This window comes from Belonocnema kinseyi, chromosome 2, assembly GCF_010883055.1.
Source record: "Belonocnema kinseyi isolate 2016_QV_RU_SX_M_011 chromosome 2, B_treatae_v1, whole genome shotgun sequence".
NCBI lineage: Eukaryota > Metazoa > Arthropoda > Insecta > Hymenoptera > Cynipidae > Belonocnema > Belonocnema kinseyi.
This window is the reverse complement of record NC_046658.1, coordinates 114499299-114516053: the sequence shown is the minus strand read 5'-3', so window position 1 is coordinate 114516053 and position 16755 is coordinate 114499299. Positions and strand designations below refer to the sequence as shown.

Genomic DNA, 16755 nt, shown 5'->3' with positions numbered 1-16755 from the left:
CCTTCACTCATGTACGTGATTTTTGCAAATTTGCAAAAACTTTCTCCTGAAGATTATCTTTTTAGTCATAAATTTGATTATTTGTTAGAAAATTCAACAATTTTCTTACAAAAACATTCTTTTTGGTTGCATACTCAACTATTTGTTAAAAACTCTTCTTTTTGGTTTGAAAATTCAACTCTTTTCGTCGAAAATTAACTTTTTGTTTGAAATTCATATTTGGTTGCTGATTATTCAACTGAAATATTTTTTGAGTGAGAACTATTTTTTCTGAAAGTTTGTCCTTTTGATTGAAAACATTTTTTTTATTGGAAATATTGCATCTTTCTTGGATAAAAATGCAACTTTTTCATGAAAATTCAACTATATCCTACAAAATTTACTTTTTATTTAAAATTAATATTTTTTAATTAAAAATTCACCTGTCTAAGAATAGCTTTCATTATTCTTGGTCAAAAATGCAACTGTTTTTCTAAAAATTTAACAATCTTGCTAGAAAGCCATTCTTTTTAATTAAAAATTCGACTATTTAGCAGAAAATTAGTTTATTGTTAAGAATTCTTATTCCGGTTTGGATGGTTGGATGGTTTTGGAAAGTTTCTTCTTGATTTTTAAATTCACCTGCTTTAGCTGAAATTATATCTTTCTTGAATAAAAATGCAACAGCTTGGTTGAGAATTCAACAATTTTATTGAAAAGCCATACTTTTTTATTGAAAATTCTGCTATTTTGTTGAAAATTTAGTTTTTGTTTAAATTGAATATTTTGGTATTGAAAAGAGAAATTAAATCTTTTCTGAATGATAATTCAAATATTTAGTTATTTCTTTTTTAATTTAAAAATTATAAGTTTCAAGATATTTTATCTTTCTCTGATAAAACAGCAACAGTTTGGTTGAAAATTCAACTATTTTGTAGAAAATTTACATTTTCTTTAAAACTTATAGTTTGATTTTGAAAAATTAACTGAAATCTTTTCTGGATGAATGTTCAACATTAAAAAAATGTTGTCCTTTTTAATTAAAAATTCATCTTTTTTAGTACAAATTTCCTATTTCCTTGATAAAAATACAACTATTTAGTAGATAATTTAACTATTTTGTCAAAAATTTATCCTTTTTATCTGAAAAATTCGTCTTTTTAAATTAAAAAATGAATTTTTTGGTAGACACTTATTTTTTGTTAAAAAATTCATACTTTGATCTTGAAAAGTCAACTGGAATCTTTTTTCATGAAAATTCAATTATTTTTTGGAATTAAAAAAAATTCATTTGTTTTAATAGAAATTTAATCTTTTTCTAAAATAAAAATGCAACTATTTGGCAGAGAATTTAACTAGTTTGTTAACAATTCATAATTTTTGTTTTAAAATATTGGTCTTTTGGAATAAAAATTCGATTTTTTTCGTAGAAACTTCTTTTTTGTTAAAAAATGCATATTTTGATCTTGAAAAATCAACTGGAATCTTTTTTAACAGACAATTCAACTATTTTTTTGAAAATTTATCTATTTGATTCATAATTCATCTGTTTTAGCAGAATTTTCTTTTTTTTTTAATGAAAATTCAACTTTTTGGCTAAATATTATTTTTCTTTGCTTGAGTATTTAGCTCTTTTGTTTGAAAGGTTTAGTTGAAACACTCCTATAATAAATCAATTTTTTGTTTAAAATTTATATTTTGAGTTAAAAATTTACCTCTGGTTGAAAGTTGAATTATTTTATTAAGAATAAATCTTTTTAAATTCAAAATGAAAAAGTTAAACTACATTGTTAAAAATTATTTTTTTTTATTCAAAACTTACGTCTTTGATTGAAAATGTAACTGTTATGTGAAAAAGCTTTATTTTGGTTTAAAATCAACTTTTTACTGAAAATGTAACTTTTCCATTTTTTAAAGACTGATAGTTTTTAGTTGAAAATTCTCCATTTTTAATCATGAAATAATTTTCTGGGTTTGAAATTTCATTCTTTTTTGTAAAAATGTATCAGTTTCGTGGAAATTAATTTTTTCTTGAAAAGTCATCATTTTTGTTTTAAAATTCCATTTTTGTGCTGAAAATTCGTCTTTTGGCTTGACGGTTCAACAATTTAGATAAACTTTTATTTCTCTCTTGAGCGAAAAATCTTTATTTGTTGGAAATTCGTCTTTTTTGTATTAAAATTCTTTTTTTTTGTATATGTTTAATCTTTTTTTATTGAAATATAAACTATAAAACTTTTCTGTTGGGAATTGATCTTTTTCGGTTAAAAATTCAAGTATTTTGTTAAAAAGCTATCTTTTATAGTAGAAAAGACATTTTTTTGTTTAGCAAAAATGAATACACTTTTAATTTGTATCTGAAATACTGCCTCATTACGTTTATAAAAGATTATATATATGTTGAAAATATTGCAAGATTAAAATCAGGGAATTATGAAAATGAAGTTCTCGGACACCCAGACGAATGCTACTAACAGTAAGAGTTACTTACAGAACCGTTACGTAATTTAAGTAAGGCCCCTTATATCCACTAATTTATAAAATTTACCTGTTCTTCAGAAACTGAAATAATAATCGGAGATGTATCGACGTAGATACACAATTGCATTGAAGAAAGTTTATTTTGAGCAGGATCGGACGAATTGAATTTAGTTGTAAGGGCAATCGTGGCATTGAATGAAGCCTGCTTTATGAAATTTTTTCGATTCTCGTGTTTCAGAGTGTAACACTGAAAGTCAAGAATGTCCAGTCTCCAGGGAAAACTTTGAGTTTCTATAATTAATTAAGTTTATTTAGTTTATTATTGATAGACCAATTATTTTTAGTTAAGAAAATGTTCTTACTTTGAGTCCAAATTGATTTTGGTAAAACTACTGGTAGTTCTTTAAGAAACGGATTTAAAAGATCCAATTGGGCGCCTATGGAGTGAATAAGTAGCATTGGAAGTTTTACCACCAAGACTTGTAGTTTTGGATTTTCCCTTATTGCTCGATCTTTCGCCTCTTCGATACCTGTACATTTTTATTTTATTTATACGATTGCATAACATTAAATAATAATTAATGATTTATACAATAGTTAATTGACAGTGAGTAATTTAAAATCTATAAAATAAACTAGTTCAGCTTTAATTGTTACATTCAAAATTCAGCAATTTGCAGTTTTCTCTTTAAATGTTTAAATTGAATAGTTTCAAGTTATGCTTCGTTTTAAGTGTTCAGGAATTTTTATGATACTATATTTAGAGTTGAAAAAGATAAAAATTGTACAATTTTCAGTGTTTAAACATAAAGAATTAAACAATTTAAGTATTTGCATTTTTTCAAACTAAACCTTTATTAAATATAACACAGTGTAAAAGAATGATAAAAAGAGATATTTCGGGTTTCACTCGTGTAAAAAACTACGAATTGTTTGCAAACAATTCGTAGTTTTTTACACGATTGAAACCTTAAAATATCTCTTTTTATCAAAATGAATCATCATGAAAGCATAAAATCTAGTATAAAAGAATATTTAAAATTGTTACACCTTAAAAAGAAGTATACATAAACTAATAAAAAAAATTAAAGTGTAAAACTCAGATATTGATGTCTTAAATTGAGAATTTTTTTAAATGAATTTAAGTTCATCTTTGAATTTGAGGTCAGATAAATGTTAAGTTTTAACAATTCTAAATATTTCTTTTCAACTGTGAAAGTCTTCAAAATTGAAGTTTTTGAAGTTAACAAGTTTCAAGTACGAAGCGTTTAACATTGAAAAGTTTAAAACAATTTTCGTTTAAAATTTGAAATAGTAAACAATTTGTGAAGCTAAAAATTTTATATTTAATATTCTACAATTTAAATTGTAAATAAATATGGAAAATTTAAAATTTTCGGTCGGAATAGAAAACATTACATGTTTAAACAATTAACAAGTTAATAAATCGAAATTTATAGTATTCTAATCAATTAATTCTTTCAAACAATGTTATGTAAGCGTTAAGTCTTACAAAATAAACAAAATAAAATTTTAGTTGATCAAAATTTAAAAAAAATTAAAGTTAAAATTATTATAATCTGAATTTTTTTTATTTTGAATGTGCATTATTAAACAATTTCCAAAGAGTAAGAGTTCAGAATTAAACGTAAAGTTTTGAAACGATAAAAATTGCAAATTGAGTTTGAAGCATCCAAAATTTGTCGAATAAAAGTTATGTGATAACGGGAATTTGCGTGTCGAAATGGAATTTGGCTTTAATTCGGGATGCATGATTCTTTGATATAAAAAAATCCCACCTAATATTTTTCGGAAATTCGAAAAATAAATATTTATGTATCTCTTTCTTTCTAATTTACCGATTTAACTTTTTGATGCCTGAATTTACTTTTAGTAAATTTTTGGTTACGAATGTTCTTTTTGGTTAAAAATGTTATTATTTAGTTCAATATGGAATTATTTTTATGAAAATTTAATAATTGTTTTAAAAAGTCTTACTTCCTGGATGAAAATTCAACTCTTGTTAAAAATTCGTCTTTTTCTATCGAAATTCAACAATTGGATAGAAAATCTAACTATTTGGTTAAAATTGATGCAATTTTTAAAATTCGTTTTTGTTGATTAAATACAAGTGCTTTTATTTTAAATAAATTATTTTTTAAGTGTCAACTATTACATTTTTTAAATTAAAAATTCATATTTTCAGGTTGAAAATTTCACTCCTTGGTTGTAAGTTGAAGTACTTTCTTATAAGTTTATCTGTTTGGTCATAGATTTTTGATTTTAGCAAAAAAAATTTTTTTTTAAATTAATTTTTTAATAAAAATTTTTACTATTTTTGTTGGAAATACAAATAGTTGATTTAAAATAAACCTTTTTGTTAAAAAGTCATATTCTTGGATTGAAAATTAACATGTTTAGTAGAAAATTAATTCTGTAATTTGTTGAACATTCGTGTTTTCTGGTAGAAAATTAATCTTCTTGGTTATAAATTCACTATTTGGTTAAATATTGATGTGTGTGCATTGTTCAGAATTCATCTATGTTCGTAGAAAATTAATCTTCTATGTTGAAAATTAATCTTTTTGTTTAAAAATTTAAGTACTTGGTTGAAAATCCAACTTTTTTGTAGAAAGTTTATTCTTTGGTGACAAACGCAACAGTTTGGTTGAAAATTAATCTGCTTTTGTTGAGTATTCAACTATTTTGTGAAAAATATGTCTTTTTTGTTTAATTTAACTGGTTTTTGATTTAAAATGCAAATTTTATCTGGGTTAAAATATCAGCTATTACATTTTTTAAAATCGAACATTCATCTTTTTAGGTTTAAAATTCTACCCCATGGTTGAAAGTTGAAGTATTTTCTTAAAAGTCTTTTTTTATATTGAAAATAAAACTGATTAATTAAAAATTAACATTTTTGTTAAAAATCCGTATTCTTGGACTGAAAATTGAACTGTTTGGTTGAAAATTCGTCCTTTAGGCTTGAAAATTGAACTATTTAGTACAAAATTAAACTGTTTTGGAGAAAATTCAATTTTTTTATTGGAAATTAATCATCTTAAATAAAACTTTAACTACTACGTTTTTTGTTGAAACTTGATATTTTTTAGTTTAAGAATACGAAAAAATCAAATTAAATTTGGACTAACTTTTCATCCATTCTTCAAACTATTAATCTTCTTATTTAAAAATTTAATTATTTCGTTAAAAATTTACGTATTTAGTTAAAAAATTGTTTTTTCTCTTGAAAATTAATCTTCATGGTTATAAATTCGACTATTTGGTTAAAAATTTATGTATTTTGTTGAGAATTCGTCTTTGTTCATAGACAATTAATCTGCCATGTTGAAAATTCATCTTTTTCGTTCAGAATGTAACTATTTGTTTAAAATTCAACTTTTATTTAGAAAGCTTATATTGTTGGTTACAAATTCAAATGTTTGGTTACATATTTAAAGATGAATCTTTTCTTGGTTAAAATATCAACTACTATTACATTTTTTGTTGCGAATTCATCCTTTTTCGTTGGAAATTCAACTACTTGATTGAAAGTTGAAATACTTCGATCATTTATTAGAAAGAGTCAGATTTTCTACGATCTCTGAAAAAGTTTAAAAATATTATTCAAAGAAAAGTAATGAAATAATGACATTAGCGGACAATTATGAGAAAATAGTGACTATAGTGTCATTTTTTTCGAAATAGTAGAAAAAAAAGTGTTAAATAGTGTTAATAGTGCGATGAGTCTGAGGCCTGTAAAATCCTAAAAATACTTTATTTAAAAAATTACTTGCCATTGGCATCGATACCGCTCATAGTACTGGTTGGTATATAAATGGTAATATGTCCAACAAATCCACTTAAAACAAGGCCATGCCACCAAGGATACAACTCGACTAATCTTTCCAGAAACCCTGCATTCTGTAGATTCTGTCACAAATTATAAAACACATAATTTATAAACCAAACTGAAGTATAACACATTACATTTTTTTCCATTTTTGTAATTAAAGATTTTTTCCAGAATTTCAAAATTGTTCGTAACTCACTGTTGTGCTCATTAAACCCTGACGAAAAAATATTATAGGAAATTGAGTACAGGCCTATAATAATTTTTCTATAATGATTTCCCTGTAATGAATTTCTTATTAATTTTTTTGAAAGTCTAGAAAAATTCTAGAAAATTATTTGAAGAAACTCATAATAGATATAATTAATCTTAAAATATTGAATATCGTGATGAAAAAATAGAGAAACTACAAACGAATGATTGATTTACTTATTGTATGAATTCAATGAATTTCTAAAGATTTAAAAAATTTCAAGGGCTATGAAGAATTTTACCAAATTTTAAGGGATTTGAAAGATTTTATGTTATTTTAAAAAAATTCAAAGAACTTCAAGTGAATTCGAAAATTTCAAGGGATTTTAATGCATTTTTTAGGATTTCCACAGATTTTGAGAGATTTCTGGAGAACTTTGGAAAATGAATTAATTGAAATAAAATATCAAATATCATAAATTTCTTTACCTGATTTAGGGAATAAAATACATTTTTATTCCAAACAATTTCCAAAGATTTGAAAAATTTCAAGAACTATGAAGAATTTTCCCAATTTTTTTATGGATTTGAAAGATTTTAAGTAATTTTAAAAGTTTCCAAAGAGCTTCAAGTGAATTCGAAAATTTCAAGGGATTTAAAGAATTCCGTAGCATCTCCAAAGATTTTTAACTGGATTTCAAAGTATTTCTGAAGAACATTGGCAAATTAATTAATTGAAATATCAAATACATAAATAATTTCTATAATAATTTAGAGGATAAAATAAATTTTATTTTAAACAATTTCCAAAGATTTGAAAAATTTCAAGAAATATGAAGAATTTGACAAATTTTTAAAGGATTTGAAAGATTTTAAGTCATTTACAAATTTTCTAAAGAGCTTCAAGTGAATTCGAAAATTTCAAGAGATTTAAAGAATTTTGTAGGATGCTCAAAGATTTTTAACAGGATTTCAAGGTATTTCTGGAGAATATTGGAAAATTAATTAATTAAAATGAAATACCAAATGCATAAATAATTTCTATACAAATGTAAGGAATAAAAAAAATTTGATTTAAAAGGATTTCTACGAATTTCGACAATTTTAAGAGGTAAGAAGGAATTAAAAAACTTTTAAAGGATTTGAAAGATTTTAAGTTATTTTTGAAGATTCTAGAGAATTTCAAGTAATTTAAAAAATGTCAAGGGCTGTCAACGATGTCTGAAGGGTTCTCAATGATTTCAAGTTATTCAAAAAAATTCATAAGATTCAAGGGACTATATGATTTCCAACTAGTTTAAAGAATGTATGGAATTTAAAAATATTTAAAGCTATTTTAATAGATTCCAAAGAATTTAAATAAATTTAAACAAATTAAAGAGATTCCAAAAAATTGTGTAGGATTTCTAAAGATATTATACTCGATTTTAAGATTTTCCCAGATAAATTTGGATTATAAATTTAATTAAATGTAATTTCAAAATATTTTAAGGTATTTCCAAGAATTTCACAAGATTCAAAAGATTTTCTTAAACCTTTATGGATTTAATAGATTTATAGAAATCTGAACGGGTTTTTATAAAACTTTAATGCATAAGTTTAATTTATATTATATTAAATGAATTTCGAAGGATTTCTACTTACTTTAATGGATTTAAGACCTCCAATTATTCCATATTATTTACGGGATTTTAAAGATTTAAAACTAGTTACACAGATTCTAAAGAATTTCAGGAGATTTTTAAAATTTCAAGGGATTTTAAAGAATTTTGTAGAATTCCTAAATATTTTAAGCTCGACTTTAAGCGATTTGTGGAGAACTTTGGAAAAGTAATTAATTTAAATAAAATTTCAAGAAATCAATATAGCGATTCCAAACATTTCAAGAGATTTTAAGGTATTTCTATCAAATTCAGAAGATTTAAATAGTTTTATTGTTGAATCTCCAAAGATTTCAAACATTTTTACTTTTATTTCATTCATTTTTTACGATTTTCAAAGATTTTAATGATTTCAATGGTTTTCAACAAATTTCTATTAAATTTTATTCAAAGTGATCTCTAAGGGTTTGAACGATTTCAAGAGATATAAAGAAATTTAAAAATTTTTAAGAGATTTAAAAAATGTCATAGGACATGAAAGAATTTTGTAGGGTTTCTAAAGAATTTAAAAGAATTTCATAAGGTTCCAGACATTTTACAAATTTCAAGAGACTTCTAGAGAACTTAGAAAATAAAACTTTAAAAAACTTTAAAAAATACATTTATTTTATTTTCCAGGATTTAAAAATATTTCTGACTGTTTCAAGGATTTTAAAGGAATTTAAAAGTGGTTAAAAGATTGAAAGGAATTTTTAAAGGAAATTTCTATCGATTTTATCAGATTTCGAAGATTTTAATGGATGAAAAAATATTTCCAAACCTATCAAGGAATTTCAATGAAATTTGACGCGATATTACAGATATAATGCATTTCTGAGAATTTTTTTGGAAATCTCAGGCCTGTGTATAAATCTCCAACTGTATTACATAAACATTTTATCCTTAAAAAAACATTTTAAATATTGAATTAAAATTCTCAGTAGAAAGCAAAAGCATACTTTTTACCTCTTGAGTGGTACTTTCGTTACTTGGTAGACGTTTCTCAGTCTCGTCGATTTTATAGACAGTGTGTGACTTTTCCGTCAATTCGTCCGTTTTCCTCTTTTCTTTATCGGACGAACTATGGACACTTTCATGTAGACTAGGAAAGTTTCTTTTTTTGCTGCCAGTATTGGACACAGAAGGTTCAGAAATTTGCTGTTGGGCTTCTGGTTTTGCAGCGTAGAGGGTATCTAATTTGTAATATGTAACACGATACTCGAGCCATTGAAAAAGCAAAGGATCCAGGCATCCTTTTATTTGGGCGACTTGGAATGATACGATGGTTGGATATCTTCGACTTTTAGAGTCTTTGGAATATTGTATCACAGCTGTTAAAAGCGAATTGCTTTCGGATTTCCTATGATAAAAACGAGCATTATTATTAGTAGTGTTTAGAAAAATATTTTGGATTATAATATGGTAGTTTTTAAATTATACCTTTCATCTTCTATTTCTGGTCCCGAGAGAATGAATGCTTGATCAGTTTCGTTATGAGCAAATATTCTAACAGACCCTATATTTACAGTAGTGGACTCAACTGCGAGTGATTTTATATTCTTAAAATTTATATTTTCTAAACACAGTTCGAGGTAAGTTGGTCCTATAATACAAAATATAGGCTGTTACTACATAATTTCCTTGAGAAGAATTTAATATAATTTGAATGCATGAATAATTGGGTGGTCTAAAAAAGGCTTTTCTTGAAAAGTGAAACCGATTTTCGATTTTTCCAAAAGATAAGTCAAATAGTGAAATTTGACCCTTGGAAAAACTCGAATTTGATCTTGATCTTCAGCTTTAAATGCATTTTTTTAAATTCAAAACAACAAATGATTATAAAATGATTAGGACCATAACTTAGAACATTTATTAGAGTTATGATAAAAAAATTAAAACAAACTTTTTATTTGATGTACTGAAAAAAAGATTTTTTTTCAAGTTTATATCTACAACTTTAGCTGAAATCTCATTATTTAAAAAATTAATAACTATAAAAACACACAAGGATGGTCGTTAAAAACAAATATCATAACACCAAAAATATATATTTTTTTTATCTTTTCGAATTTTCCAGTTTATTTTCCATTTTTTTAGGTAGATGTTTTTGGTTTTGAGCTCAAAAAATAGTGTTTTTTTCACAGTTTTATATGAGAATAAAGGATTAGAATAAAGTTTGATTGAATTAATACTGGGATAGTTTTGATTAAAAAATATCTTATTGTTTCTATCAATCTATGATTTAAAAAAGGTTTTCATGAAAATGTATAATTATACTGCACGACTACAGATTTAAAAAATTATAAATTCCGTTAAAAAACTCTTTTTAATAATAGACAAAAATAAACAATAATATTTTTCAATTAAGAAAAAACGCCCCAGAGATTATTTAAATGACTATTTCAAATTCCCCAAATTATCCCGGTCAATTTTTTTCATTTTCTCGGTTAACTAAATGTAACATATTTATATTTTCCGCAAAACCGAAACATTTATTTTAACTCATTACGTTCATTTTTAAGATTCTTTAACACAACAGAGCAAAAAATTTCCAAATAAATGAATTTTCGAATAAAATAAAAGAATCTTCAACTGGAATAGTTGAAGTTTAAACCAAAAAGTTGAATTTTAAATTAAAATAATGAATATTTAAGTACAATACTTAAAATTTCAAGCAAAGAAGACAGATATTTACCAGTTGAATTTTGAATTAAGAAAAAAAGCATTTTAAAAAGAAAATGGAATAATTACATTTTTACTTAAAGAAATCAATTTTTAAGTTTTCAACTGAAACAATGAATATTCAACCAAAATAGTTAAATTTTCAACAACAAAATTGATGTTTACTGAAAACGATAAATTGTTAACCAAAATTGAAATACTTAAGTTTTAAGTTAAAAAATCAAAGTTAAACTAAAAAAAGCCGAATTTTCAACTGAGAAAGATAATTTTTCAATCAAAAATTAAATAATTATATTTGTGGTAAAAATGTGAATGTTCAACCGAAGAGACGAATTTCTAATTAAAATTATGGAATATTCAACTGGAATAATAGTTATATTTTCCGTTAAACAAATATATAATTTTCAACCAAAAAATAAACAAATTTTCGGCAAAAAATTCCTTTTCTTCCAAAGAAAAAACCAGTTTTCACTTAACTAGCTACTTTTCAACTAAAGGAATGACTTCTTAATGAAAATGATAAATCTTCACAAAACAAAATTAATTTTTAACGAAAGTGTTTAAGTTTCAACCAAATAATTTTATTTTTAACATAAAAGATGATTTTTCAACTAAAATGATAAATATTTCGCTGGAATAGTTGAATTTTTAACCGAAAAGAAGAATTTTTATACAAAGAAATTAGGTTTAAAATGAAAATATTATTTTCTACAAAAATAATATAGATTTTTTAAACAAATTACGTGAATTTTCAACGAAATAATTTAATTTTAAATTGAAAAAGACAAATTATCAAGTGGAATAGGTGAATTTTATCCCTAACAAAAACATGAATTTATGATCATAAAGATTAATTTTCTACAAATAAAGACGAGTTTTCCATAAAGTACATAAATTTTCAAACAAATAGTTTAATTTTTAAATGAAAAATATGAATTGTCAACCAAAAATAGAATAGTGGAATTTTCCGTTGCAAATATAATTTTTAATAAGAAAAAATATTTTCAGCAAAGTAGTTACATTTTCTACTGAAATAGTCAAATTTTTAGGTAAAAAACTTATTCTGGACAAAGTAGTAATATTGTCAAAAAGAGATTAATTTTAAACTGAAATTATGAATCTTCAAACAAAACAATAATATTTCACAACAGAGCTTCACTTTCAACGAGAAGTAGTTGCATTTTTAACTAAAAAAATATACATTCTTAATGAATAAGATAACAAAATTTTCTATTATAATTCAGCAAACATTTTTAACTAATTGAAGTACTTTTTTTTAATTTGGAAGAGGAATTTTTTAGATTGTGACGAATTCTGATTTGGAACGTGGATTTTTTAAACTCCCTTTTCTAAATTCGATTTATAATTCTTTAAAATAAATGCTCCGCGAATTTAAATAAAGAAATCACTTTTCTAAATTGACCATAATAATTCAAATAATAAAAAATTGAATTTTACTCTGCTCAGAAGAAAATTCCCGGCTTTCCCGGTTTCTCTGTCAAGTAGCCACCCTGTTTTCGATAAAAAACGTAAAAATTTGATTTTTTTTAATTAAAAAAGGGTTTTCGCAAAAATCATCCTTTTTTTAGTAAAAATATAAAAAATATCAAATTTTTCGGGCTAAGCTAGCAATATTATGCAGAAAAAAATCATGCCGAATAGAAATTTCCAACAATTACAAAAAAAACTATAATTTTTAATTGCTCCTGGGCGATAAAAAATCAAATACTTTTTATTTTCTTACACCTCTAATAGGTGGTCTAAATGATGGCCGAAATAGTTTTTACTTAATTTGTTGCACAGAATTAAAAAATCAATTTTAAATGAAGATAATTTTTAGAATTTTTTTCAGTTTGTAACATACTTATATTTTGAAAAAACCCAAAAATAGTTTTCACTTTTAAAGAAATGCATTTTTTGGATTACCCTAGAGAATAACTTACTCTTTTCTTCACAGGCGTCATTGAAAAGAGAAGAGCACACGAGAGGATTTGTCGTATCTTCTGGATGAAGGACTGAAGAAACGATAGAGCTAGCGACCATAATTTTTGATTTTGTACCAGTGACTGTGATTCCGTCAATTTCGACAGCAAATGACACATGGATCACTTCAGGACTTGTCCAGTATTGGGGGTAGAGTAAAAAATTCATATTGCAGTCCACTGCACAAGGCATTATTATCGAAGTGTGACAATTTGGTTTCAGATAAAGTTGAAAATATACCCCCTGCATCTGAAAAATTAAATAATTTTCAATTTAGCATATACTGAAGACCAGAATTTTCTTTTTTTTTCTGGAAAATTTAGATTTACGTACTTGTGCACTGACTCGCCTATGGCACTGATTAAACATTTCTTGAGGTAGATCGGTCTGTTTTGAAGCACATGCTGTCACCCTGAATGGATAAAGTGGTTCTTCCAAATTTACCACCATTTTGTCCCATTCAAGACTTGTGAAAGGGTCGTCTGATAGGGAGGGTGTCAATGGCTCTGTCTGTAATATTCGCATTGAATTTTTTAATTTTTAAATTTTTTAAATTAAATTATGTATAATAATCTATCACTCATTCATTTATTAATTTTGTTCACGTTGAAGCTCATATGATTCGGCTCGCTTTTAGCGTGTTTTTTTATTTCGTGACTTTGCCTATCACTATAAAACAAACGCACAATTATTTTTCTTGTTTAACAGAATTTTTAAATTAAAATATAAAATTAGGCTTAGCATAATTTTTTTGTGATTCGTGGTATCTATTATCTAAAATAATCGAAAAGCAAGTACAATATATTTGATAATTGATGCAAATTGACGTCTCAACTTCATAATTAATATATTTATCTTTTTACAATATAATGACAATGAAATCGTTCCATTTTTTTCATCAAAAATACTAATTTCCGGCGAAAAATATGAGGATAACCTACTATTTCTCAAATATTATAAATATTTTTTTGAACCGAATTTTTTAAAATTTACAATGTCAATTTTTGAGATAAAAAATAACATAACATATAAAAAAATTATTAAAAATTGCAAATCTTCATTGAAATCGATTATTTTAAATACTAATTTTCAAGGACGAAAACAAACAATATAATAGCAAATATAAAACGATAGTAAATATTATAAAAATATAACTATAACTATGATGATTTATAATAATTTTTGTTACAAAAAAAATTCCTTGGAAAAACTTTAATATATCCAGAAACTGTACAAAAATTGCAAATTTTGTTCAAACTTTAACAATTTTTGTTTTAAAGTATCAGTGTTCGGTGTAAAACGCTAGCGTAACCTAAAATTGTTGAAAAATGATGAACCTTTAAAATATGTTTTTTGTTTAAAACCCCGATTTGAGTGATGAATCGTCCTTAAAATCTAATTCTTTCTTAAAAATATCAATTTTCGACGAAAACACTATAATAACCAAACATTGTTAAAAGATTGTAAATCTTGTACAAATTATAAACTTGTTAAAAAATTATGACCTTTTAAAATCGATTGATTTTTGTTTTAAATTCCCAATTTTCTATAGAAAATGTTATTATAACCTGAAAAGGTTAAAAATTGTAGCTCTTGTTAAAATGCTAATAATTTTTATTTAAAAATACCCGTTTTTGGTGTAAACCCCTAGCACAGCCTAAAATTGTTAAAAGCCGTGAATCAGCTTTGAAATCGGGTTTAAAAAAAAAGTAAAATAGCGATTTCCAACGAAAAACTCTAAACTAATAAAAAAATTCTAGTTCTAGTTTAAAGTACAATGATTTTTGTTATAAAATACCAAGTTTTTGTAAAATTGTTAAATTAACATGACCTGAAATTGTTTGAATTTGTGAATCTTTATTGAAATATTTATTATATTATTAAAAATACCAATTCCCGGCGAAAAACTTTAAGAAAATCCAAAATTTGGTTAAAAGATTCTAAATGTTTTTCAAATGATCGTGAGTTTTTATTTTAAATGACAATTTTTTATTTGAAAGGCTAACGTACTGAAATTGTTAAAATCTTTTGTATTCATTTGAAATCATTGAAATATTGGAAATCTTTGTAAAATCTTTTGAAATATTCTAAAAATCTTGAAATTATTAAAAATTTTTGAAACGTTTTGATTTTTGAAATCTATTGTACTATACCCTTTTTTAAGTCTTTGAAATTCTTTTGACATCTCAATGAAACTTTGATGGAATCTTTATGAAATATTCGGAAAATCTTTTAAATGTTTAAAAATCTTTGTGAAATCTTTAAAATCTCGTCTTTGAAGTCCGTAAACACTTTTCGAATTTTTCAAAATCCTTTTAAATATTATAAAAGTTTTGGAAAATTTTGAAATCTTTAGAATTCAAATGAATTAAACGAATTAATCATTTCTTCTTCAAATTAAAAGCTCTTTAAAATGCCATGAAAGCTTAAAAAATACCCTAAAATGTTAAAAATACTTTCAGATTGTTGAGATCTATTAAAAATATATAGGAATCTTTCAAAATACCCTGAAAATATTTCAAAAGAATTCAGGACAATTCAGACATAGATATAGACCTGAATTGAATAGTGATTAACCCATGAGTTAATTTTTATTTTATTTTAATTTTTAATTTATTTTCATTTACTGCTACTTTATAGTAAATTCAAATACTTACTCTAGTTTCCACAAATTTTCGCTGCCGTTGTAAGCCCGTGATGCGATGATCAGCCAGCTGCACTTGAATTGAGCCTTTAGTCATAAATAATTTGATTTCCATTTTGGGAATATTTTCCCTCAGTGCTTCATATTCTTCTACTGTTACTGGTGGCAGCTCGCCAATAGCTGGCTCTAAACAATTAAATAATAGAATTTAAAAATTCCTACTATATAAAATGTAAGATAAACATTTTTCCAGAAAATAGTTTTTACCTGGTTTTGGTATAATGTAGGGTGTATAATCGTAAGTCGTTGCAGCTTGTACTATCGTATCCATGCGGTGCAAAATTCCGGAACACAATCGAAATTTTAAATCCCCGATAGCAAATCTCACCACTCGATGTTCACGAAAATTGCTAAAGAAAATAAAGATTTTCTATAATATCTTTAAATAAATTTGATATATTATTTGTTCAATTATGAGAAAGCTACCTATATTCGAGGCTATATCCAAATTCGGATAATTCTTCGGGGGTGATTTCATCTGATAATTCAATATGGTGAGCGTAGTCCATTACAAATGCTGGACACCTTTCCAACATTTTCTCAACTAATAGATTATATCAATAATTATTGTAAATTAAAATAAATATTAAAACAGCTACACTGCCGTGCAAAAGTTTTAGGCTACCTATTTTTTTTGTGACTGAATAAATTCTCTTAATTTTAATTATACCAGAGTTAAAAAAATGTATCTTCAAACGGTTGATTGTTTTCGAAATTCCGTATAAAATAAGCACTGGGTGAAGCCAATTTTTCTAGTTTTTAAGCAGATATTGCAAAAATAGTGTAAATTTAAATGTTGCCTTAAATTTTCAATAACTTCCAAAATAGTCAACATTTTTCAATGTTCTTGGGCTCATTTTGAAGCTTTTTTTTCACCTATCACAACGTCTAATGAGTATAAATCGTAAAAATGGTCTATTTAAATTGCAAGTACTTGAAATTGTAACAAAAAAGTTTGAAAAATTGCAATATTATTTTTGGTAACAAACATATTTTTGTAAAATATATAAAACATATAATTATGAAGTTTCTATGTAGTTTCCTGAAAATATATATTTATTTAAGTTTAGTAATTGAGTAATTTTAACTTTTCTTTAAATATAAGATTTTATCCCAAAAGGAATTAGAAGCAAAGAAGGAATAATTAAGTTAATTTAGGATTTTATATCGTAATAAGAGGGTCTTAAAAGATCACTTCGAAGATAATTACAATTGAAGATTCGCCAAATTGTTTAGTTACG

At 24.7% G+C, this 16755-nt stretch overlaps 1 protein-coding gene across 1 annotated transcript in view; it reads right to left on the bottom strand.

The window, feature by feature from the left end:
- The window catches only part of LOC117167188 (vacuolar protein sorting-associated protein 13B), a 116331-nt gene that overhangs the window by 80949 nt on the left and 18627 nt on the right, over window positions 1-16755 (bottom strand). Inside the window, exons 11-20 of the mRNA XM_033351913.1 lie at window positions 15941-16058; window positions 15722-15864; window positions 15468-15640; window positions 13144-13320; window positions 12771-13059; window positions 9586-9748; window positions 9112-9505; window positions 6258-6393; window positions 2823-2990; window positions 2528-2751 (exon numbers count right to left, since the gene is read on the bottom strand). Of these exons, the coding sequence (XP_033207804.1) occupies window positions 2528-2751; window positions 2823-2990; window positions 6258-6393; window positions 9112-9505; window positions 9586-9748; window positions 12771-13059; window positions 13144-13320; window positions 15468-15640; window positions 15722-15864; window positions 15941-16058 (1985 nt within the window). The remainder of the gene's footprint in view (window positions 1-2527; window positions 2752-2822; window positions 2991-6257; window positions 6394-9111; window positions 9506-9585; window positions 9749-12770; window positions 13060-13143; window positions 13321-15467; window positions 15641-15721; window positions 15865-15940; window positions 16059-16755) is intronic.